Source organism: Prenolepis imparis, unplaced genomic scaffold, assembly GCF_030444845.1.
Source record: "Prenolepis imparis isolate NDT839.2.m4 unplaced genomic scaffold, iyPreImpa1.0 SCAF_5, whole genome shotgun sequence".
NCBI classification, from domain to species: domain Eukaryota; kingdom Metazoa; phylum Arthropoda; class Insecta; order Hymenoptera; family Formicidae; genus Prenolepis; species Prenolepis imparis.
The window spans coordinates 17,824,598-17,851,447 of record NW_028141163.1 but is presented as its reverse complement, the minus strand read 5'-3'; the positions used below and the strand labels follow the sequence as shown (position 1 = coordinate 17,851,447).

General features: G+C 38.2%; 1 protein-coding gene across 3 annotated transcripts; it reads left to right on the top strand.

The window, feature by feature from the left end:
• The first annotated feature begins 761 nt into the window (after nt 1-761).
• On the top strand, nt 762-26,850 carry Poe (E3 ubiquitin-protein ligase-like protein poe). 3 transcript variants are annotated; one of them, XM_083038394.1, is made up of 42 exons: nt 762-918; nt 1,113-1,210; nt 1,461-1,912; nt 2,125-2,649; nt 2,856-3,019; nt 3,249-3,486; nt 3,577-3,694; nt 4,217-4,374; nt 4,579-4,747; nt 4,883-5,109; nt 5,223-5,346; nt 5,540-5,766; nt 6,184-6,393; nt 6,694-11,217; nt 11,305-11,462; nt 11,574-11,720; nt 11,816-11,848; nt 12,224-12,425; nt 12,517-12,706; nt 12,797-13,180; nt 14,021-14,481; nt 14,572-14,685; nt 16,963-17,139; nt 17,223-17,397; nt 17,485-17,635; nt 17,720-17,948; nt 18,035-18,184; nt 18,960-19,262; nt 19,360-19,586; nt 19,713-21,486; nt 21,648-21,809; nt 21,913-22,537; nt 22,619-22,809; nt 22,899-23,075; nt 23,214-23,630; nt 23,702-24,097; nt 24,177-24,311; nt 24,403-24,744; nt 24,923-25,377; nt 25,489-25,813; nt 26,203-26,362; nt 26,447-26,850. In XM_083038394.1, exons 1-42 carry the CDS (start codon nt 797-799, stop codon nt 26,509-26,511), a joined length of 15,681 nt encoding a protein of 5,226 aa, XP_082894520.1. In that variant the 5' UTR covers nt 762-796; the 3' UTR covers nt 26,512-26,850. The 3 variants fall into 3 exon arrangements, with proteins under 3 accessions (XP_082894520.1, XP_082894519.1, XP_082894521.1); XM_083038393.1 differs by having other exon boundaries at nt 4,579-4,759; XM_083038395.1 differs by lacking the exon at nt 11,816-11,848 and having other exon boundaries at nt 4,579-4,759.

The window sequence follows — 26,850 nt, the reverse complement described above, 5'->3', positions numbered from 1 at the left end:
GAAAGTTGAATTCAACTTTTTTCGCGCGGCGGAAGTTATTTCCGAAATAGCAAACATTTCATATTCACACACACATATGTATGTGTATGAATTTAAAGAATAAATAAAATATAAATAAATTAAAATTTTTAAGAATAAAGATTTTTTTCCAGCGTCTAATATTGATAACGAACTTATTTGCGATTATCTCTAATATAAGAAATAATAGTTGCTTTCCATTTACATCAAAACTCAGATAATTCTCACTTGTGACGTCATAACTCAGTTGAATGCACGTTCCTTTTGAAGCTGAGAAAGTGAGATTCAACTGAGTTTCTGCACACGATCGAGACCGTGTGCTTTAGTGAGTTTAATAGACTCACATTAAAAGTAAGGTTATGAACCTGTATTATTGTGGCGGGATGTCGTTATGCTTTAAAATTTAAAAACTCACGATTACTCACGATACAATTTACAATGCTAGATTTAAGATTATTGAGAATATTTTCTCACTTGCGCGTTCCTTTTACTCACTGAACCAATGACGTCATATCTGAGTATAAAATACTCACATAACTGAGTGATTCAGTATCACTTGAGTGTAAAAGGAAAGCAACTAATATATAAATGATTATTTTATTAATATTTTTAAATGTACGATAATTTTAGTTCAAATACGATAATTTGGCGCCACGCATACGATAAGCGCCCTCTCGGGACCTGGGAACGCTGCTAGTCGGTGCTATAGTCAAAGATGGAGAGTGGAGAGGATGGGAATGAAGGTCTGAAGGCTCGACGAACCTTCAGTATATCGAAAATGGCGGCTAAGAGCGGTGGCCACGATGAGTGGCTTTCGGTAATGAAACCAATATTAGCAACCTCGCCGCGCTCGTTTAATAAAAATGACGTTATTGATCTCGTTAAGAGCATCGTTAAAAGGTAGGTATTGATTCTTCGGGATCGAACACTTATGTTAAATCGTTTTTCTCTTCAATAAATGCAAAATACGTTTGTGCTCCGTTGGTGACAGAGTAAAGTATATTGGATGTCTGTCACCGCACGGATCGAACTCCGTTCGTTTCTATTCATCCGGTTTCGTATTGTACAATTTTTTTCTTCTTGTTGTCTTACAGCGAGAATAAATTCGTCTCTCACGAGGATCAATATGATATCTTTTATACGGCAGTCGCTGCTCTGTCGGCGGATTGCATTAGTGGTTGCGCAAATACATGTAAGTAATATGCATTCGTATGTGACTATGACTAAACAAAAATACTTTTCTAAACAATATACCTGTACGATCCTAAATATATCTAAATTGACGAATGAGCATAAATATACTTTTCCTTTTTTATTTTTTTTACACATCTCTTCTTGGATCTTGAAAAGTAGTGACATCAGACTTTTTAACCTATCAACAGAGCTATTTATGTATGCTGACTTTATACGCACCGAGTCTTACAAAACAAATTTTTTTACAGTTGCCAAAAGTCAAATACCTATTGTTTGTCAAGCGTGCAAAGTGCTGCTTGCTTATCTCGTGGATAAACTGCCGCAACAGCAAACACAGCCTGGAGATGTTGCGCCAACAGTTCTGACTACAAAACAATTATTACTTCCAATACGAACATTATGTATGGGACAGTCTTTACTTACATCTGCGGAGGAAATTGCTCTGGTCTCTGTAATAAAAAATTCCAAAGTTCCACCCCACGTAACGGTTTTGTCAGGTGGAAAAGAAAAGGAATCCCCGCAACAATCTGTAAAAGAATCTATGCGGTCTCGTTGTGATTTGTCTACTAGTATCCTCGAGCAATTGACAATGCCATTGCAAGATTTTTCCTCATCCTCAATTCTCGCTAATGAATTTTCTGCTGATAGCGCGAGCAAAAATATAAATACTGCCACAAACGAGACACATTCTGACACTAAGGTTTGTATTTAAATGAAAAAACTTGAGAAATATTTTTGTTGCCTTATACTTAAATGTGTTATTACTTTTAATAACTTTTCTTTGTTACATTATATAATATTAAGATTCTATTTATATAAAATATTAAAATTATATTTACATATAGAAAATATTTCTATATGAATTAAGTAAATTAAAAAGATCAGAACATATAAAAATTGGATATGTTGCAGATGATGTTTGTTGCAAATAATATAAGTACACTGCAGAATATGGGAGCAGGTGATACTTTATTGGATATGTGTTTAAATCTTCCACATTTGTCGCGCTACACACGAAAGTATCAAGCTTATTTATCGAAAAAGGGATTCAGTCTGCCGGCGAATGCGTCAGAAGCTCATACGATACGGCACAGTCTACACTCGGTCGTTAGCGACATTAATATTGTACATAATGTGATATCTCTCCCAATACTTGAACCTTTGACACCACAGAAATTGGAAAAATTATCACTGCTGACTATGTCTTGTTTATATTGTTCAATTGCAAATGCAACAGCATCAAGCATAGTTGGCATAACAAATGCAGTATCTCCTAAATGTAGCACAAATACTACAACAAGTAATCAAGCCAACCAGAATGCAAAAACCACCGATGAAGAGTATGATACTCTGGCGATTACAGTTGTTGAAAAGAGCCTGGAAATATTCGGACAAGTATCAAACGTTATCAAAAATAGCACGCGTGCGGGAGGACATGTAAGTAATTTTTATGAAATTTGTTACTTTAGATGTTATACACGAAAATTTTATTTATCAACTTTGTAATTTTAAGTATTTATAATTATGCGTTATATTAATTATCTTAAAATTTTAATATAATATATAAAATTTCAATTAAAAAAAATGTCTTTGATCTTATATATATTTATGTAATTATATTCTTTGTATTCTATTTATATTAGATTCTGCAAAATCATTTACTTATTGGAGTATGGCTTCTGGTCGCTGGATTACAAGCACAATTAACTGTAAGCAGTTTTAGTGCTGCAGATAAAGGAAAAGAGGAAAAGGGAAAATCGCCAAGCAAAGCTCGTGATGGAGGTGGACGTGTAAATCTTATGAAAGTGTAATTATTACATGTTTTATATACACAATGTATTTTTAAGATTTTACCATACATACATTTAAGCTATATTATATACTTTTTATTTTATAATATTTAATATATATTTAATAATATATTTTATATAAAATATATATAGTTAATATTTTTATATAAAGTTTGTATGTATGTATCTATTAGAATATTAGAAATAAGCAAAAAATATCTAAATATATGTATTATATGTGACCAGGCAACAGGGATTTGGTGTATTGTCAGTAGCATTAGCGTCACATGCATTGAATTTAATGAGTGCGCTTCTCGAAGATGTATCTATCGAAGCGAATTCAGATGTAGTAGTGGCAGTTCCTGAACCAGCGCCATTAGATATCTTGTCTACTGCTACAGCATTGCAAAGAGCAGTAACATTCCTACAAGCGGTGCCATTAAATCATCTGTTATTTTATCTTGCTACTATTAGTTACAGAAAGGTAATGGATTATTTTAGACATTTATACTAACTTAAAATATTTATAATAATATCTTGTTTCTCATGTACTCACATTCCTTTCTTATTGCAGGCTTGTACATTAAAAAGGGTACAAAAGCATCCTTTAGAAGGAGATGCATTAAGTCAATCTGATTCTACTACATACTATGAAGATCTTTTGAGTTGTTCAGAGAATTCCACTGATGAGGGTAATATTATTTATCTATATAATTATATATTATATATATATATATAATATATTTATATTATAATATTATTTATATTATATTTATATTTAGTTTTAATATTTAATAAGTACATTAGTTATACGCAAAATATAATTAAAATATGTATGTAATGTAAAAATTTAGATAATTTTTTCAATTTAGAAAATTACTGCAAAAATTTAGATAATTTTTATTTGACAATTTTGCTTTATTATACAGACAATAATGGGAATGTTAAAATATATCAATGCTACTCGTATTTAAAAAAAAATATGTTTTATAATTTTTGTAAAATATATAGAACATTACATTAATTTTTAGTAAATAGTAGTTGCTATAATTGATGCATGAAAATTAGTTTTGAAGTAAGTTATACAGTGGTATGTAATATGCACACTTGAATGCAGCTTCAAAGTGTTTATGTTAACATTTACATACCGAGAATCATATTAATGTAACGGTATGTGTTCGCTATATGTATAGAACAAACTGTTATGTCAGTAGAGGAGGACAGCGAACCTATCTTGGGACTATGGTTTGAAGAAACCCTTGCTCCATCGGACGAGACTTCAACAAATACGAATAAAGAAACAAATAATGAAGCAAGTGCAGAACGTACTACCACTACTACCATTGTTCCTGACAACAGAGAACCACATGGTGTATGTTTCCAATTATTTTGTCAAATTGATATAAATATACTATAATAAATTCACATAAATATAGCTATTATAAATATTTGATATATTTATACATAGGTTTTTTATATATAATACATAAATACATAATATAATATATAAATATAATATATAATATTATATAGTTATAAATCATATATAACAAATTTATTGATTTTTTCTTTCCAGTACATTTCGCTTGCAACAAAAATATTCCAATTTATGAATAAGCACTTGATTGGAAGCAGAAGTACGTATGTTCGAGAATACGTGGTTAATGGCTTGGTTGAGCAACAAATGGTTATATTGGCAGCAATCATAAGAGATCTGGATCATGAAACAGCTAGAACAGAAACGGGTGAATTTTTATGTAATTACTACGTGTGCACTTTCCATTAAAACTTATGTTTGCTGCGTCACATTTTTTATTTTACTTATGTTATATTCCGCATTAAAAGTATAGTATTGTAACACAAAATTGTTAATTTTTTAGGCACAATTTCTGCATTCTACGGCGCTACACTAGGCGCTATGTATTCGGAATTTTCTCAAGCTTTAAGTCGTTATACTCATAATTTACTTGCGTGGAATACGCTAAGTGAATCTCTTCAGAATACTTTACTTCAACACTTGGGTGTAAGTCCTTGGTCTACAGAAAGCAGCAGTTCAACTACGTGGCCTCTTCAAGTATATCCACGTACCCTCAGTGTACTCGCACAGGTACTCTATGATTATTTAATAATATTGCATTAGTTTTTCGAGAATACTCGATTTTTAATCTTAAAGATAATCTATCTAGCATATATTACATTCTTAAAAATTTTTGTGATTAGGTATTGCTGCTGAAACCTCAGTTGGAGAGGGAAGCTGCATGTATCAGCATATGGCATCGGTTAGTAACTACTATGGTTGAAAATGTATGCAATCCTCAAACAACATATGAAGCTGAAAATGAAGGTAAAGTGCGAATTTCTTAATAATCTATATGCATTTTTTTCATTTTTGACCTAATTCTTATGCTTTATTTATATTTGCTTATTCAATATGTACAATTACATAATTCTGTTGCAACTGAATTTTTAAATACGTTTTACATCCACAATATTTTATTCTTTATTGTTGTTTTATTAATATTAATGTATGTTTACAGATTTAAACGTTGAACATGCCCAGTTGGTTCTCTTCCTATTCCATTCCTTAAATTTAATGCAGAAGAAATCTGTGTTACTTGTAACGGGAAGCGGCGCAGTGCGTTGCAGCGAAGCAGTCAAAATGCCAATGAAAGATTCTCAACTGTTGCACTTATCCCGATTATTACTCTTACTCGAATATATGATGAAGCATTTGTATGATGCACATCCGGTATTACTTGAACAAGTAAGACACTTCTTACTACATGTTTCTATTGTAGCACATCTGTATGACTTTTGAACTGCATTTGATAATTCCTTAATTGTCATTACATTAGATTGCAATGTAAATTAATAATTAAAATTTTATTGTCGTATTTTATTTTAAAATATGACAATATTTTAACTTATTTAATAATTTATTATTTGCAATATTTTACTATTACGATTTTGTAATGACTGCAATCTATTAAATGCTAGAGTAAAAATTAATGCTCAGTCTGACTGATGCAACAAGATACCAGGGCCACCAGTGTGAAAGTGCCACCTGAGTGGTAGTAAACGTCTTGTACATTTTTTATTATCTTAATTACGATACGTTTAACTTTTTCTCAAAGCATTATCATAATTATTTATATTTATATTTCTTTCTTTTGTTATACAGGTACAATGGAATCTGTTTTCTGCTACAAGTTTAGTATGTGATACCAAAGATGGAAATAAACAAACCGCCAGAGCTTTTACTCCTTGGGTAGAAATCGAGGATAATTATCGCAAATATGGCTCACAAGATGAATTTTCAATGAAACCACGTTTTTATAATTTATCGAGAACAGATTTTAATAATCAGGATGCACCAAAATTGGATGGATTAGTATGTATCACATGAATTAATCAATTATTAGAAAAAACATGTGTCAATCTTTTATACGAAAGTAGCTCTCTTTTTCGTAGAAATTAATTTTTAATATATTAATAACGTTAGTTATTCATTCTTATTCATAAGACTTGTATGTACATTTATATTTAATGAAATTTTTATAGCAAAAATCTAAATATACTAAACAATTAAAAAAAATGTTTTAAAGATTTTTAAAAATTTCTTTTTTTGTGTACATTTTTATGGTTAAATCTTAAATCTTTTATCTATAATCTCTTAATTTTATTTTTACAGGCCTGTAACTTTATTTTGGGCACACCGGATAAAATGAAATACCCTCTTTTAGTCGATGCATTGATCGACATTCTGAATGTACTTAATCAAACTGATATGCATAGAAAAGGCGGCACTGAAAATAAGGAAAAAATTACATTTACCGGATTATGCGCGATTCAATACTGCTTTTCCATATGTTGGGAACTATTACTGATGTTACCTCCCTCGACTCCTTACATGAATAAACTAGCCCTCGGTGAGGAAATACCGGCTGGACCTATGTTGCTTCATTCATTGATATGGGGTCCGAGGGCCGCGTATAAAACTTTCACCGGTTGGATGAAGGACTGTTTGGTGAAGCAAGGAATGTATACGCAGTATGCCGAAAATTTGTTGAAGACAGTATCGTCTACTGTAAACTCTCTCAAATACGACGTTACCCTTGCTAAGAATTGTATCGTCTCGCTCAAACCTGAATATAATGCCACTGACAAGATAATGCCGAGGGCATCGCTGCCAAAACTCGGTTCTTTATGTATACTGGCCGCAGTCGTAGGGAAGTTACAAGTTCTCATGGACGAGAGCATATCGAAAAATTCTACGGAGAATATTGAGACCTCCAAGAGTACGCAGAATGTGGATTCCGCACCTTCAAACAGAACGAAAATGATAATCGAAATTCTACCGCATATCTTATCGTTGACAGACACGATTCTATTATCGTGTCGGTCCAACATATTGTATCATACGTTCGAATCTACCGAGGAAGATGGAAAGTACGGTATACGGGACTATTTGATTTTGGACAACATCTTATCGATGGCGGGCGCGAATTGGGGAACGGAATCGTCGCTGGTCTCATATTTGCCGAGCTGCATTAAATCCGCGCTGGATAAATGGAAGAGCATCGCGTTCGCTTCTGTTCCCTGGAACACGTACGCGAATGATATAATACCAGCGGAAAGCTACATCTTTACCACTGTCAATTATCACGTCAGTTCCTTATCGGAACATCCAACGTTCTCTATCAATCCATCGTTGAAGAATCTGCTTTACTGTTTGGTCTCGTTCATGATGGAGTACATTTCTCCCGCGACAGCTCCGGAACAACAATCCGACATACATTCTCAAGCCGTAAACATTCTCGTTTCGCTGTCAATGGACGCTCGTACCGACTACCTTCGAGAAATGGCCACTAACACCCTGGCCAAATTATTAGGACAGGATAATGACAATGAAGCACGACACTTGCGCGAACACCTGTTCGTTCTAAATCATACGTACAATCTGATAATCGAATATACCGATAACACGGACGGATCCATCGGCATTGTTATCGACGAGGAGATTTTGAAGCAGTGTATAAAATATTGGGAGCGACTGTTGGAGAAACCTCTTGGATGCAAAGCCTTAGACTTGTTCTTCGCTGCCGATACAAATCATAGTCTTGTGTCTATCCTCTTGTCTATAACGTCGCCGCAGGCTTCGCCGCAATTTAGCGCGTACATCTTACACTTTTTTAACGCGTTATTCAGGACGACCGAAAAAACGACGAATGACGAATCGCTGGATCGTCTGTGCAATTCAGTGGCCAGCTTCGCCAATGTCGAGAGTGAGAAACTACAGACGTGGCTGAGACACGTTATACTGGGAGCGACGAATGTACCGGCGAGCGTTTCCGCGACGAATATACCAACACCTATTGTTGCCGGCGCTACAAATACACTGGTAACCGTTTCCGGAACCTCGGAAGATGGCCAGAAGTCGGACGAAAGAAATAACGCGTCCAACAACGAACAAACCCAATGGGCGATTTCTGACGGTTCTGGCAACAATCAAGCCGCAGTTAGCAACGACGAGCAGCATTCGAGCCACGAGAACAGTCGTTTCTTGCGAGCACTTACCAATTACATAGTGAAGGACAAAAGCAACGTCAGTACAAACGTCTCGATAACCATTCTTCAAGCTCTCATACCGCTGGCGTATCACATCCTCTCTCCCACTATCGAGGGAAATCGGTTCTCCGAATTGATGCATATCATGTCTACCCTGGCTGACGCCGGCTCGGAGAAAGGACACACATTGCTGTTCAAAGCCGCCACCGAGTGGATCGAACTTTGCAAGGAGCAGATAATGAACAAGGATCCGCAAACCTTCGACAAACCGTCATCGCCCTACATCGAGGCTGGTTGCTGTATGTTGAACTACATAGCCGACATAATAGGCGCGATCTGTCCGCAACAAGCGCAGTCCCAGGATCGCGCCACCAGCCCACCGTGGGAAGGTGCTGTACCGAACAGCAGCGACGTAAACGACAGCGACTGGGTGGATGAGATTCCGCACGAAGACGACGACAGCGCGGTCGAAGATTCGGACGAGGACAGTCTCTGCAACAAACTGTGTACCTTCACGATCACGCAGAAGGAGTTTATGAACCAACACTGGTATCACTGTCACACGTGCAACATGGTTGATGGTGTCGGCGTTTGCACGGTATGTGCCCGAGTCTGTCATCGCGGTCATGATGTCACTTATGCCAAGTACGGGAACTTTTTCTGCGACTGCGGCGCCAAGGACGACGGGTCGTGTCAGGCGTTGACGAAGCGTAGCCCGCAGAGCTCGGAGCACCAAGCAACCAGTAATATACCGTACAATAATGTTGGCGCTCCCGCAGAGAGCAATCTGCTTCTAACGAGTAGTCTGCGCCGACGAGCGTCCAGTCCTGTACACAATTCGTACGACAAGCACGAAAGAAGCGGACGCGACACTCAGAGACAGGTGTATCTGAGTAAGCAATTGGAGTCTTCGAAGGATTGGATATATTCTCAATTATGTAAGAGCGGATTGGTATCTTCCTTGGTGGATCTAACGCGCGCGTTGGTACCCGCGGTGGACGCGTCTTGTCAGCGTTATTCGCCAGTTGGCTGCCACACGCGAGCCCAATTGGCACTGAAACACTTGCATACGCTCGACAAAAAATACGAGCACACGGATCAGCTGATGCTGCCAACCTTGGGGTCTCAAGAGGGAGCGTTTGAGAACGTTAGAATGAACTATTCGGGCGATCAGGGTCAAACGATTAGACAACTGTTGTCCGCTCACATGATACGACGCGTCGCCATGTGTTGTCTGTCGTCTCCGCACGGTAAACGCCAACACTTGGCTGTTTCGCACGAGAAGGGCAAGATAACGGTGCTGCAGCTCAGCGCGCTGTTGAAGCAAGCTGACTCCTCCAAGAGGAAGTTGACTCTGACGAGGCTCGCTTCGGCTCCGGTACCCTTCACCGTTCTCTCGGTTACCGGAAATCAATGGAACGAGGACTTCCTGGCAGTTTGCGGTTTCAAGGATTGCCACGTACTTACGTTCAACAGTTCCGGCACGGTGTCCGATCATCTGGTGTTACATCCTCAGCTGGAGAGCGGAAATTTCATCATCAAAGCGCTGTGGCTTCCCGGCGCGCAGACGCAGTTGGCGCTGGTCACCGCTGACTTCGTCAAAATTTACGATTTGGGAAAGGACGCGCTAAGTCCGCAGTATTACTACCTCGTGCCGACGGGGAAGATAAGAGATTGCACGTTCATGCACGCGGAAGACGGTACGTTCCACATGTTGCTCATGTCTTCCGCAGGATATATCTATAGCCAGGCGATGGACGAGGAGAGTCAGGCCAAGCACGGTACTTTCTACGTGACAAACACGCTAGACGTTTATCATCCGGAGATAAAGGATAATGGTCAAGTGGGAGGTGGAGGAGTCTCCATCTATTATTCGCACGCTCTTCAGCTACTGTTCTTCAGCTACGCCTGCGGCAAGAGTTTCATAGCGCCGCTAAAGCACATGGACTCCGATATCACCGTCGTATTTCAGATTAATCTCGCCAGTAACAAGACGAATGGAAATAAATCCAACAATAATCAGCCGCAACCACTGTGTCAGTGGAGCGAGGTGGCGAATCATCCCGGATTGGTCTGTTCCATCTTGCAGACCAGTAATAATCCGGTGATACTGATGATCAAACCCGACACGATCATGATACAGGAGATCAAGATCGTGCCGGCGAAAGCAAAAATTATGGACATGGTCGCGATCCGACATCCCAGTTCGAACGCTGAACATCGCACGACTTTAATATTATTGTGCGAAGACGGAAGTCTGAGAATCTACATGGCAGGTATGGAGCAAACCGGATTCTGGATGTCGTCCACCGTACAGCCGATTAACACCAATTCCGGCATCAAACCTGCGAGGAAGAAGAAGGCCAACAAGATGGGAAAACCGTCGGGATCCATCACGTTTCCCATTGACTTCTTCGAACATTGTCAAGTGATGAACGACGTCGAATTCGGCGGCAACGATCTATTGCAGATCTATAACGTCGCGCAGATCAAGCATCGTTTAAATACCACCGGAATGTATGTAGTTTCCACGAAGGCCATGGGCTTTAATGTGGAAGTTACGAATAACGATGCGATTTTAGTAATGACGGGAATACGAGTGCTCTTCGGCAACCAGGACATTCAAAGGGCACCTCTGTACGTCGAGGTGAGATGTTTATTTCGCAATATATATACGAAGATTTTTTTTTTAATTTTAATCGATTTTCATGATTTTAATTTTGTTTTTGTAAAGGTATTTGGCAGAAGTATTCGAACTACATTAACTAGAAGTCGTTGGTTCGACATCCCTTTAACGAGAGAAGAAAGTCTTCAAGCTGATAAAAAATTAACAATCACCTTCGGATCGTCTCAAGATCCAGAAGGAGTTGTTATGATCGACTCGATAAAAATGTTGGTATTATATGTATATTATTTTTAAAATAGAATCGTAAGAATATTTTTTTAAATACAGACGTAATATATTTAGTTGTGTTAAAATTTTTCATAATTTTTTTTACATAGATACGGTAAGACCAAGGATGCATTCGGATGGCCTGAAGAGATAGAAGAGATTCAATCTTGTCAACCAACATCCGCGCCAATCACGACAATTAACAACGAGGCTGACAATACCATTGTTTCTCCCGCACCATTGTCCTCTATCGATAAGTACGTTAACAGAACATTAATTTTATATGAAGTACACTTAAGTTAATTATTTTATAAAAAAAAGTATTCTTTAATCCATGCATATATTGTATCAGAACGACAAAGGATAGTTCGGTTAACATAGAAAGGTAAGGGCATATTATATTTTATTTTTGTATAAACAGTAGAGAGGAATATAGATTAGACAATTTGTATTTTATCAGTTAATAATCTATAAATAAATAATTAAAATATTATGAAAGTTTTACAAAAGAAAGAGAAAAATTAATTTTTGACTGACAGTATGCGAAACAAACTCTCTGACAGCAAAATTTATTAAAAATTTTGAATAATAATAATTTGAAAATTAGTTTCTTATAACAAATTTTTGATTATATTATCAATTGCCAACTAATTATTTATGAGAATACATATTGTATGTATATATTGTAATTAATAATGTAGCATTTATTGCAAGAACGTGGTTAATGAAAATAATTAATAATTTTGCAAAACCTTTTTAGGATGATAGCCAGCGTTCTCGAAGTCCTGGAGTCTTCGTTCATCTTATCCTCGAATGATGACAACAAATCTTCACTGAAAGCCACAGCGATCGATGTCGCATCGCGATTGTTAATATTACCTACGCCACCGTCTGTGCAAATGCATACGACGGCTTTGTTAGCTGCCCTTCACAGCACCAAACAGGCTTATCATTTCCATAAGGTATACAAAGATCGATCATCCATTATGTTCTTTAACGATTATATATGTATGATTACATATTATACACGTCTTTCGCGCGTTCTTTTTGCAGGATCATGCATTGCTGTCGCATGTTCTCGAATCCTTGAAGTCAATGAGGGAAGCTGACGATCCTGCGGATATCGATGCGGAGAACTTTTATAGACTTGTGCTTATCGTTCGTGCCATTGCCGTTTCTCGTCCACATAATCTTGCGAAATTTGCCGAACAGTATGCGAATAAGTCAATCGACGAAAGTAGCGGTACGTGTACTTTACGATTATTGATGTTTTTTTTTCAAGACTCAAGATAAACAAGTACTATGTACACTGAACTCATTTTTATCCCTAAAGTGCCCGTTTTCGAGAAAGATCGCCTGGAAGCTCGTTCGTGCACCAAGGCGGATGGAAGCCAACATTTGGTCATCCAATTGATGGAAATACTGTGGTCCCTGCATATGACATATCCCAAGAATATGGCACTCGCTCCGGTAGTCGTGCCAGGACTCACGCACACCGAGGGAACGGTTCACGCAATCGTAGAGATCGTTCACGCTTTCGCGATATGCGACGTTGAAAATAATACCCCGATAGCCGCTAAACTGTACCTACAGTTGTTACTGTCCTCGGACACCACTATCAGTTTTAGCGCCAAGCACGCGATAATCAGAGTGCTCAGACCTAGATACAGACGTAGGAGAGTGTATATACCGAGTCCGCCAAACTGCAGTACTCCAGGTACAGGAATAAGACATATATCCTAAAATTATCAAAGCAAAGATACAGCATGTCTCATTTTAATCCATCACCCCTTGATTGTACAACAAAATGTTTCAAATAACAGTTGTTTGACTTAAAGGGGAACAGAAGATGGCGCTACTGATTTTTTCTAAAAGTCGCTTTTCAAAATTATTTGAAGGTCATTTATGCTTTTTAAATTAAATCACCATATTTTTTTATATAAATGAATTCCTCGAAATTTTCGGCATAAAAAGTTATAAGGGTAATTTTTCGACGATTTTACCTCAATATTTTTATGCATAAAATAATGAAAGGAATCAATTGGTATAAAAAAAAAACAAAAGTTTGTAAGAAAAAATATGTAGCTGCTAGTTGCAATTTACATATTTTTTTTGAAAACAACTATGTGTTTTCTTTATTATAAAAGTATTAAGATAAGATCATCGGAAAATGAATATTTTACGAGCTATTTCAGAGTTTATGTAAAACTATGTCAAACTTAAGTGTAAAATATCTCGTAAACTATTCATTTTTTGGCCATCTTATACTTAACTTTTTATGCCAAAAATTATCCGGAATCGATTTATTTAAAAAAAATATGGTGGTTTCATTTAAAAAAACATAAATGACCTTTAAATAATCTTGAAAAGTGCTCTTTAGAAAAAAGTCAATAACGCCATCTTTTGTCCCCCTTCAAATCAAACAACTCTTATTTGAAACATTGTGTTGTACAATTAGAAATAAAAAAGTTTTTTGGGATAAATCGATTAAAGAGACCCTGAATATATGATTATTCTTTTTTACTTATATAGTCGGTATATTTTTCTTTGTTTATAGGTGTAGTTGCTGAAAGTGAAGAAAAATCCGCTTCAGTTCCATCGCAGGCTTCTCAAGACGCGGTGGAACGCGAGGTGGAACAGCACTTCGACATCGAGGCTGTAGAAGCGGTGGACAGAGTGGTGGATATGCTCGGCGCCGTTGAAGGCAATCAGAACTCGGCCGCCGCGAGAGTGGTCAATCATCATCCTTTGGAAGCGTTGCTCGGTGCGGGTAATTTTCCGCAGTTGCTCGATGTACCGCCGGACGCCGACGATGAGGCGATGGTGGAACTCGCGATAGCCCTGAGTTTACAGGACCATGAAGGAGGTCACGCCGATCTGCAAGCACTGCGACAAGGATTTCAGAGCTTTCCCAACTTACAGGGTATACAGAGTCTTCAGAATCTAAGTGGCTCCACGTTGCAAAGCTTGCAGCTCTTAGCGGCGCAGGGAATAATCCAAGTTCCGAATGCCGCTCAGGTAAACACGCTCTTCTGTAATCGCGTCTATACTATTCGGATTTCGTTTGATAACGTAATTAATATTTCGACAATTTGTTTGACGAATTAGAGCCAAGAAGCGGGCCATTATTCCGACACGACCGCTTCCGCGGGTGGTTCGGACGATGAGGGATCAACCGCCGCCACTGATGGTAGTACTCTTCGAACGTCTCCCGCCGAGCAAGTGAGTTAACCTTTAACATACGTAATCTAGCCTTGGCACTATACTATTTCACCGAAAGTATGTGGACGTGGATCAACAGAGTCTTAGTACTTGCACATATACGTAGTAACGCTTGGGACACATTTTATGTTAGGGTGGTGGTAGCAAGGGTAGCGAGAGCGGTGGAAGCGATAGCGGAGGCAGCGCCGTTGACAGCATGACAGGGGAGCATAATGTTTCCGGCAGGAGCTCCGCGTACGGAGACAATGCTCCCGACAATGCTATGCCTCCGATTGGAATTGGGGTCAATCAAGCGCCACGCTCTGAAACTAATACTCTAGATGTTCCCACAACTTTCACTGTAAGTTCCGTGTACCTTTGTAGTACAGGTTTACGTAGCAGACTTACATATGTTCTTGAAAAGCAGGAGAAGCGACGACAGCGACTGGACTATATTCGCGATATCGACAACATATCGTTACGTCGACATAAATTTACTTCCATTCAATTCTGTAATATCTTTCTTCTCTTCCTTATTTCATCCGATATCATTCATCGTTCGTAACGATTCATTCATCGTCTTGAAACTGATTATAGTCTGCTCTGCTATTGGTGGAATTGTAGTTGATTATGAATATTTCCATAATTAATTTTTTCTACGAAAGATAAAATCTCTAACTCTGATCTCGTAGTTTCAAATTTATTCAATTCTTCTCGCATGTTTAATGCATATAAAAATTTTAGATTTTACCTATGAAAAGCTGTAGTATTGATTTTTCAAGATTTATATGTATATTGTCAGAAGCTTCATTAAGGCTCCTGGGTTCTTGTCGCGGCTATGTCAGATTGTGACGTCAGAGGCAAGAAAGCACACACTGAAAATTCTTAGATGCCATTTTTAAATGAAAATATATTTCGATGTACTAGCACACTTTTAAAATACCTCGGAAACTATTCTTTTTCCTTGACACTCAATCAACAACGTAAAATCATCGTGATATTAGACTTTGTCGTGCGGAATGACTGCGCATGTGCAAAGACCAGACGGACTGGGCCTTATATTACAGTCATTTTACAGCTGTTGATTGATAAAGGGAAAAGGATAGTTTTCGAGATATTTTAAGAGTGTGTTAAAGCCATCTGAGGTGCTGTTTCATTGAAATATCTTTTTATTTCGAAATGGCATCTAAGAATTTTTAGTGTGTTTTCTCGCCTCTGACGTCACAATTCCAACATGGTTGGCGAAGAGCCAAGAGTTTGAAATTTATGAGTTTTAATTTGTATTATAGTGGTGTGATCTATCATCGTTTTATTATATATTTCATAAATTAATCACGTAATCAAAAGGGGCAATTTTTTGTGGAGAGAGTGATTATATATTAATATTACAATTAAATTATCAAAACTAAAATATATCAAAACTCAATATTATGTACATATGCCACGTATAATTTTGAATTTTTTTATAAAAGATTGAATATAATTTTTCTTATTAACGCGATTATATTGTCATAAAAAAATCATTTTTGCAAGATTTATGATATTATGCGACAGGATATCCTGTTAAAAATAGATTTTACTAATTTTCTTTTATCGTACTCAATTTAGGAATGTATCTGTATTATATAGCTAGCTATCTTAATCTCAATTTACTTTAAATTTAATTATTAATTATTAAAGATTTAAACCTCCGTTCTCAAAAGTTGCCTTTAACCCACACTGCCACAAAAACGAAGAATCAAATAACATATAAATATCTTATTAAACATTTTTATTAAGAGTGCTATAAGACTTCGTTGAATCCCATTAATCGTTGGAGTCTGAATGGGGTACAGAATATGTATTTTGACACTAGTTTTTGTGTGTAAAAATTTTTCTTTCTTTGTTAACTGAAACATGTCTAATTGAATACGATAAGAAATTAATAAATTACAGCTAATTATTTAAAATAGAATAAAAGCGGAAAATTGATTTAAATATAACTTACACTCCCCATTGAAGCTCCGTTTAATAAGTAACTTTGCCTGGAACTCTGATAGAATTAGTATATCATTCATGATCTTATCCAAAAGACTATGACTGAGTATTGCGCATGCATAATATCTTTAGAAATTTTCATGTACATTCAGAATATATATGCATCATTAATGCATATCTATCACTTTATCGATTATTCCTCGTTTATAAAATTGATGAATAGAATTTCAGGAGTTCCTCGAAACGCGAAATCGATTAATAACGTACGTTGCAAATATATAATTATATTCATGAATTATCGTATTTGTCACATCACATTAGACCACTGAGCAAGAAGAAGGCACCGAGCAAGAACAGGGTGTTGAGCAGGAAAGTGACACGACTGGCGAAATCACCATAAAACTACACGCCATACGACTTTTATTGTTGGATAGATTTACACAGTTTGTGCCCAATCTAATAAACGTTCGAGGAGTACTTGCCATTCCATTTATGCAGGTATGTCTTTGCAAAGTTCTATATACCAGAGAAATATTAATAAGGATAAAGATGGTCTTATAAAATGATTATTTTCCATCCAGGTTGTATTAATGTTAACCGCCGACCTTGATGGTCAAGACGAGAGAGACAAAGCTTGCGTGGAACGTTTGTTGCAAATGCTCGTGAAAGAACTCGAGATGGATAAGCCTGATACGAGCAACATATGCGAGCGTAGCAACAAGAGGGAAGTCCATTTGGTCATTATGCGTTTACTAAGTAAGTGAATATAATTAAATCTGCTTCAGTTATATCTCTATTGCGGATTTATATCAATATATATTATATATCACGATATTCTCTTAGGTGTTCTTATGTCCCGCTCGAAATACGCTACAAAGACTTCCTCGGATAATCCAAACTTTGTGTCCCAAACCACCGCTGCGATACTGAGCAAAGCCGGGATTATAGATTACTGTCTAACGTTACTGCAAGCCTTGCTCGAGTATTGGAAGACGTAAGTTTACGACATGCTAATGTCTATCGACAGTATAAAAACTTATAAATAACAAGTTTACAAATGCATCTTGTGTTTACCTAGGACCAATACAGAGGAGTCTGGTACTATGATCGGAGGCCAATTACTGAAGGAACATCTCACCGCGTCGCCTCCCGACATGTCACCGTTCTTCCTGCGTCAATACGTCAAAGGCCACGCAGGCGACGTATTCGAACCTTATCCCCAATTATTGACGGAGATGGTACTACGATTGCCGTATCAGGTGCACAAATACGCGGAAAGCACCGTGATACAACCTGCGTTCGAACAGGTAATAGCTTTTTCCGTTCCACCCATCGTCCTTTTTCTTTGAACAAATGATGATAAATTATTCCCTCTCTTGTGTGATTTGCGCAGCCATGGTATTTCTATCTCTGCGAATATATGATGTCGTATCAAACACCGTTCGTCAGACGACAAGTGCGTAAATTGCTGCTCTTCATTTGCGGCAACAAGGAAAAGTACAGGCAATTGCGAGATCTCCACGCTCTCATATCTCACGTGCAGGTGATTATATCATATAAAATATACAGGTTGTCCCATTTTAATCGATCACCCCAAAAACATTTTTATTTTTTATATTTGATTGTAAAACAAAATGTTTAAACTAAAAGTTGTTTGATTTAAAGGGGGACAGAAGATGACGTTATCAACTTTTTTTTAAAGAGCACTTTTCAAGGTCATTTAAAGATCATTTGTTTTTTTAAATGGAACTATAATTTTTTTTATATAAATCGAGTCCTCGTTTTTTTTAAACAACTGTTTCTTTTTCCACCAATTGATTTCTCTTATTATTTTGTGCATAAAAGTATTTCCGATGATAAGATCATCGGAAAATGAATATTTTACGAAATATTTTATATTATTTAAATATTTAATTTTTATTAAATAGTTTATGTAAAATTATATCAAATTTAAGTATAAAATATCTCGTAAACTATGCATTTTTTTGTCATCTTATCCTTATAATTTTTTATGACGAAAATTGCGAGGAATCGATTTATATAAAAAAATATGTGATGATTCAATTTAAAAAAACATAAATGACCTTCAAATGACCTTGAAAAGCGACTTTTAGAAAAAAGTCAGTAGCGCTATCTTCTGTCTCCTTTTAAGTCAAACAACTTTTATTTGAAACATTTTGTTGTACAATCAAAAATAAAAATAGTTTTTGGGAATGATCGATTAAAATGGGACACCCTGTAACGATATTTTTTTAAAAGAAAAATAGCGTTATAAATTAAATTTTCTGAATTATAATATTAAATTTTCCTGTCTATAGTCCGTGCAGCAGTGTTGCACTACTGGTGGATATGATCCGTCGCACGCACGTCCGCATTCCATCACTCTACCTTACGATTCGTTGGTGGAACTGATCGAGCATCTCAAGTGCTGCGTAGAAATCGCTACAAGTCGCACAGGAAACTGGCAACGATTTTGTTTGAAACAAAACACCGTTCTGTCGTACCTGTTTGCAATATCGACGCTCTTGGACGAAGGCGTGAGCCCTACGGTGCTTCAGTTATTGCAATGCGCTATTTGTTCAAATAATAAGTTCAAGGAGACTAAAGATAGTAAATTAAAGGTAAATGAAAAATATCCCGCAACTCTCACGTTAAAAAATATTACTAAAAATGAATATTTTCTGCATTGTTGTTAATATTCGTATAAATTTAAATCAGGAATCTAAATCGACAACTGGTACGAAAGAAAGACGTGAACGTGAAAAATCGGAAGATTCCGATACTGAGGCTAAATTCGAAGAAGCGCAATGTTTAACTCTAGTCGAGCAAATTCAAAAGCAAGTGCATCCCACATTGCTGATGAAGTTTATACAAACTTTCCTCCTTGAAACGAATAATACAAACGTTCGTTGGCAAGCGCATTCTCTTATACTAGCAATTTACAAGTGAGTTATTAATTTTATCTATTATTAAAAATAGTATTTACTTTAATTAGTTCTTAAACAGAAGTGATAATATAAAAAAATATCAAGTTATAATATAAAGCATAAAATGTGTTTAAAATTTTTCAGAAACTGTGGGCCGACAGATCAGGAGGTCTTGTTAGATCTTTTATGGCGTTTGTGGCCTCTGCTCCCAGCTTATGGCAGAAAAGCGGCGCAATTTGTCGACTTACTTGGTTACTTCTGTCTGAAAACGCCGCACGCTGGAAAGAAGATGCACACGTATATGGAGCAGGCAGTTGCCGTTTTACACGCGCAGAATCAGTTACTCGCGCGGCATCCTAACGCGAATCTTTACGTAAATCTCGCGCAATTCGTCGAACTGGACGGCTACTACTTGGAGAGTGAACCTTGCCTCGTATGTAACAATCCAGAGGTACCGATGGCAACCATCAAGCTATCGTCGATCAAGGTGGATTCCAAATTCACGACGACGACGCAGATCGTGAAGCTGGTCGGCAGTCACACAATCAGCCGCATCACTCTACGTATAGGCGATCTGAAGAGAACGAAGATGGTTCGTACCATCAATGTCTATTACAACAATCGGTCTGTCCAGGCTGTCGTAGAATTGAAGAACAAACCGGCAATGTGGCACAAGGCGAAGAAGATCACTCTTGCCCAGGGACAGACGGAGGTCAAGATGGAATTTCCGTTGCCGATAGTGGCTTGCAATCTCATGATCGAGTATGCCGATTTCTACGAGAACATTCAAGCTTCGTCCGAGACCTTGCAGTGTCCGCGATGTTCCGCCAGCGTGCCAGCGAATCCCGGCATTTGCGCCAACTGCGGCGAAAACGTGTTCCAATGCCACAAGTGCCGAGCAATTAATTACGACGAAAAGGATCCGTTCTTATGCCACGCTTGCGGATTCTGCAAATACGCCAAGTTCGACTATACTCTGACCGGTAGGCCATGTTGCGCCGTCGATCCTATCGAGAACGACGACGATCGGAAGAAGACGGTGGCGACTATCAACACTCTGTTGGAGAAGGCGGATAGGGTGTACAAGACTCTGATATCCAACAAACCAACGTTGGAGATGCTTCTCGTGAAGATATCCGAGCATCGTTTAGACCGGGGATTAGAGGACGGTATACAGGTATCCGGTAGCACCCAGGTGAACAGAGCGATTCAATTACTGGCGCAGAGGTATTGCGGCGAATGCAAGACCTCCTTCGAGGAGCTCAGCAAGATTATTCAACGCGTCCTAGCCTGTCGCAGGGAGCTAGTCGCCTATGACAGAAATCAACGAGGTCAGAGTAGCGCGCAATCGTCGTCGTACGGTACGTCCAGTGTGAACGACAACGTCATGAAGGACGAAACGATAGTCTTGCCGGTCGGACGCTGTTATGGTTGCGCGTCCGCCGCCACCGAGCATTGTTTAACATTGTTACGCGCCTTAGCTACCAACAACGTAGCCAGAGACGTTCTGTGTAAGCAAGGCCTGATCCAAGAGCTCGTGGAGCATAATTTGCGAAAGGGTACGGTGCAGATGCAGGAAGAGGTGCGGCAACTGTTGTGTCTCGTCACGAGGGATAACGCTCAGTCGACCAAGGAGATATGCTCTCTTCTAACCAGTCGAATCATCCTGACGCTTCGCGGACGAGTCGCTACCTCGGATCTTTCGATTGCTGTACGACACGAGATGGCTCTTCTCGCGGCGCTCGTGCAAAAGGAGGACTTGTGCTGGGAACAAAAATTGCGATGCGTCATGCAGCTGTTTCTAACTGCTTGTAAAGAGTCGAAGAGTCCCGTTGTAATGGAGAGTATTATACTGCCGTGTCTGAAAATTCTGCAAGGTCTCATTAAACCCGATCAACCGATTTCGAAGAAAAACAAGGTAAATGTCATTCATTCAATCGACCCTAGCGTCCCAAGTAGCAAACTGACGTCATTAAACGTCAAAATGACGTATGTTTATTACCTGAGGTTCTCCTTGATTTTGTATGAGGTATTCTTGATATTTGTAACATATATGTAAATCATGAAATACGAATTTAGGATAAAACTATCGAGTCCCTGGCGACAGTTCAACCACCGGAAGGCATCAGTATCGATGTGAGTAAATGGATCAGCGGCGATCCTAAGCATTCGTACTCCGAGTGGCTTCGTCGTATACCGGCTAAGAAAACTGAACCGTCGACGACGAAACCTCTTAAGAAGGTTGGTTATAAAGTAAAACATGAATTAACTTGAGTAAAATATTGTAATAATTATTAATTACGTAATGTGTGAGCGTAATGACTTATCGGATTCTTTGCTCCAGGAGGAAACTCGAGTGTTGTACCTTATGGAAAAGTACGGACATAGGTGGCATCAGCGTTGTATGAGGCATCAAGGCGTTCAACCATTGAAGCTGTCTGATGGTGCCTGGTTAAAGGAGGTTCTCTTCAATCCCAGTTCTCGATTGGCACGGCAGGTCGCTTGTAACATGATCGAGAGTTTGTGCCAGGGTACCGAGAGAAAGAAGGAGGTTCTAGTCTTGCTGACGTGTTACTTGGAAGAGCTACGTACCGCCGGCGAAAGCAGCACCGAGTTCCTCACTTTATATCAGAGTTTGATCAGACAGTCACCTTGGAAACAGTTCCTGGCAGTGCGCGGCGTAATGACTTTATTGGCGGATCTATTGACCCGGGAAATAGAGGAATTGCATCGGCTGGAAGAGACTACTTTAACTAGTGACCTTGCTCAGGGATATTCGTTGAAGATGCTCACGGAACTTCTCGCGACTTTCTTGGAACAGGAAAATATCAAGCAGCAATATAAGGGTAGACTGGTTGGTGCAGTGCTAAATGGTTATCTGTCGCTTAGGAGACTTGTCGTTCAACGTACTAGACTGATCGATGATACGCAAGAGAAATTGTTAGAACTTCTAGAAGAAATGACCAGTGGTAACAATTTTCAAGATTTTCTTTCATTTTCAATAAACATAATTGTTTGTGTATCGAATAATAATACTTAATGTGTATCAGGCACCGAAGAGGAGACGAAGGCATTCATGGCAATTTGTGTTGAAACTATACAAAAGCAGAATCCTCAAGATGTTCGCACTCCGGTATTCATATTTGAAAGATTGTGTTCGATTATCTATCCAGAAGAAAATGATATCGGCGAATTCTTCTTGACTCTTGAAAAAGATCCACAGCAGGAAGATTTCTTGCAGGTAAGTTCGTATATTTGTTTCTATAATATTTTCATATTTATTTTATACTTGGAAGAATGATACATTTAATCTTTTTTACACTTGCATAGGGAAGGATGTTAGGAAATCCTTATAGCAGCTTGGAACCTGGACTAGGTCCACTTATGAGAGATGTTAAGAATAAGATCTGTCAAGATTGTGAGTTAGTTGCACTTTTAGAAGATGATAATGGAATGGAACTTCTTGTCAACAATAAAATCATTAGTCTGGATCTTCCTGTCAAGGAGGTGAGAGTCGATTCCATAGATTTTGCAAAAATATGAAAGTCATTTTCGATAATATGGATGCTGCTTTTATGTGAATAATTAATTTTAAAAAAATTGTATTGTGAAATGATTCACATCACAATATTTCCTTTTGTTCAGATTTATAAGAAGATTTGGGTGTTGGAGGGTGGCGAATGTGACGCCATGCGCGTGGTATATCGCATGCGCGGTCTTCTTGGCGATGCGACCGAAGAATTCGTCGAAACTTTGAACGTCAACAGCGAACAGGAAGTGAATAACGAGGAAGTTTACAAAATGGCAAATGTATTGGCAGACTGCGGCGGTCTTCAAGTCATGTTGGACAGATTGGCGGCGATACACGACGTCAATCGCGCGAGACCTCTTCTTCAAGTGCTGTTGAAATTGTTCAGATTGTGCGTGAAGGTCAAGAAGAACCAGGAGGTTCTGAGCAAACCCGAATTGGGAGCAGTCACCGTATTTCTGGACGTTCTTCAGCGTTATCTCGCCACGGAGTCGGAAAATTCTCAAGCGAAGATCACCGAACAGTTATTGGACGTAAGTATCATCGAAGGAGAAACGTTCATAGTCTACAATACAGTAAGGTAAATGTTTCACATCGATTTCAGATCATGGAAACGATATTGACGAATGCGGCGTCGCAATCGTTCAGTGCGTTCGAGGCATTTTCGCGCACTCTTGGTGGTCCGGAACATATCAAGGCACTTTTATCGTGCACACAGTCCACCGCAGTCAGACAAAGCGCCAGCGTGCTCGCGCATCTCGCGAGAGTCTTGGCAGCGTTGACCTACGGCAATAAGGAGAAAATGGCGCTCTTGTGCGATTACTTCAAGCCTGTGTTGAACTTTTACAAATTCGATTTCGAGCACACGTCCGAGGACGAACAGAAGCTAGAACTATTCTGTATACTCACGCAAGGCATCGAACGAAATGCGATTGGTAATACGCTGAAGGATTATATCATAAGCATGGGTATAGTGAAAGACGCTTTTGAGTATATCACCGTAAGTAAAGAGCATAATCATGATATAAATATGTAAATCTATATATAAACTTAATCTTTTTCTCTTGCTCTTGTTATAGGTACACGCACCATGCGTTAAACCTACGTTATTACGTACAGATAGCGACGAGCTGAAGGAGTTTATCTCTAAACCGGCTCTGAAATATATTCTACGGTTCCTCACAGGGTTAGCTACGGATCACGAACCGACTCAGGTAATAATAATATACTCTATCTTCTTAATTCTTTTATTAGTAAAGTAATCGTTGAATTTTAATGTAATATATCGTTTTTTTTTCATTGCAGTTGACGGTCTCGCAAGTTACTATTAGTATAATTCATAGACTGGAACAAGTGTCTTCGAATGAACACGTTGGCTCGCTAGCGGAGAATTTATTGGAAGCGTTATGTACGAACAAGCAAGTAGCCGAACTCATTGAAGAAGCTCGCCAACATACCCGCAGCGAGAAGAAACGTTTAGCTATGGCGATGCGAGAGAGGCAACTGGGTGCGCTTGGTATGCAAACGAACGATAAGGGACAGGTGACAGCTAGTGGAACGATTCTTCAGCAAATGGAAGACCTAGGCGATGAAACTGGATTGGTCTGCGTTATCTGTCGGGAAGGATACAAATTTAAACCAAATATGGTAATTATCTTCTCTATCTCTTTTTTTTACTTATACAAAATAAAATCAGAACAAAGCGAACGTATAGTTTTTAGCAAATTTGGAATCTATCTTCATTAGCGAATATATTGATTAATCGGTTTTTTGCATATTTTTCTTATCTCGTTTACTGATCTTTCTTATTATTGCTTTGTTACAGGTATTGGGCGTTTATACATTCACGAAGCGCTGCAACGTGGAAGAATTCGAGACGAAGCAACGGAAAACCGTAGGCTACACGACTGTCACTCATTTCAACGTGGTCCACGTGGATTGTCATATGTCCGCGGTGCGTTTGGCGCGCGCCCGAGATGAATGGGAAAGCGCGGCGCTACAGAATGCCAATACGAAGTGCAACGGATTGTTGCCATTGTGGGGTCCGCAGGTTCCAGAGTCTGCATTCGCCAGCTGTCTAGCTAGGCACAATACTTACTTGCAAGAGTGTACCAGTCACCGCGATATATCCTACTCGTCGACCGTTCACGATTTGAAATTACTTCTCTTACGATTCGCTCAAGAGAAGAATTTCCACGAGGATACTGGCGGTGGAGGTCCCCAATCCAATATGCATATAGTACCGTATTTGATACACATGGCTCTATATGTCGTTAATACGTGAGTATGACGATTTTTTATCGAGTACGCTAGAAAATGAACATTAAAGAAATCGAAGATTTGGCGCTTATTATAAAATTAGATATTATAAATTATAATATTTATTTGCAGAACACGATCGGGGTCTAGAGAGGACAAAGCCTTAATGACCTATCTGGAAGTGGCACCAGGTTCAGCGTGGCTCGATAGTAGTTACGAAGCGGAGGGTCCGTTATATCAGTGTGTCCTCTCTCTGCTCTTTTTCACGCCCGCTCGTTGGAAATCCCATAGACTTACGCATCTCAATCGATTACTCGTTCTTGCGCATCAACGTTATGTGTCCCCTTCGGCCACCACAAAGACCATTATGGAGCCAACCGCCAAAGATCACGCTGTTTATAAGAGCACTTTAGTCTTCTTTGGTCTAGTAGATTGTATTTACGGAAACTTTTTCAAGGTTTGAAGCACAGCTTTTTTTTTAATCATTAAGGCTCCTGGGTCCTCGCCGCGGTCATGTTAGATTGTGACGTCAGAGGCGAAAAAGCACACGCTCAAAATTCTTAGATGGCATTTTTACATGAAAAGATATTTCGATGAAACATTATTTCAGATGGCTTTAGCACTTTTAAAATACCTCGAAAACTATTCTTTTCCCTTTATAGTCAATCAACAGCTGTAAAATGATCGTAATATGAGGCCTACAGTTATCTTTTTATTCTAAGAATTTTAGCGTGTTTTCTCGCCTTTGACGTCACAATTCCAACATGGTCAATGAGGAACCAAGAGCCTCATCATTTTCAACTACTATGCGCATATCAATTATATATTTTGTCTAAATAATTACAGAAAGTAAACGTTTTATCCGATGACCAGTGGCCTTCGGTTCTGGCTGAATACATCAGGCATAACGACGAAGCTATGTTAAAAGCCTCAGAACGCGTGCTTTCGTCGTATCGTGATGAATTATTACCGTGCGCATCATTCGAGGAGTTTTGCGATATTGTTGGTAAGTTTGTAAAAGAAACAATTGAAGAAATCTATAACCAATTTAATATTACGATCAAAATTAAAAGTAAATGTTTAATTCCAGGCTTGTTAGAAGATATAAGAAATCCTTCTACGTATATTGACGATCTTCTGCGACGTCTTACTTGAAGATACTGGAAATTCTCTTTATGTAGCTTACTAGCATTGTTGTTTTACCAGCGAATCGTTTCTTTTTTCTCGGCTATATATAATCAATATAATAATTTTCATCAAGGTTTTTATATCGAAAGGATTTCAATGCTTCATGTGTTAAAAGTTGATTCAACGTGATATATTCTTAATAAGTGGAACTATTTAGTATGAAAATTGCGTTATATATATATTATGTGTGTGATGAAAGATATAAGGTTATAAATTACTCTTTACTGCTGCTATAAATCTTTACTCGTAGACAGATATGTATGTACATGAAAATAATTTGTGCTTTAATAAAATGTGACAAAAAAA

What these genes read in the sequence shown, in the direction of transcription:
- Poe (XM_083038393.1), top strand. Translation starts at nt 797, where the DNA reads ATGGCGGCTAAGAGCGGTGGCCACGATGAGTGGCTTTCGGTAATGAAA. An exon ending in ACAACAGAGAACCACATGGT is followed by an intron (nt 4,375 to 4,578) that starts GTATGTTTCCAA and finishes TTTTCTTTCCAG; the next exon opens with TACATTTCGCTTGCAACAAA. An exon ending in CCCTCAGTGTACTCGCACAG is followed by an intron (nt 5,110 to 5,222) that starts GTACTCTATGAT and finishes TTTTGTGATTAG; the next exon opens with GTATTGCTGCTGAAACCTCA.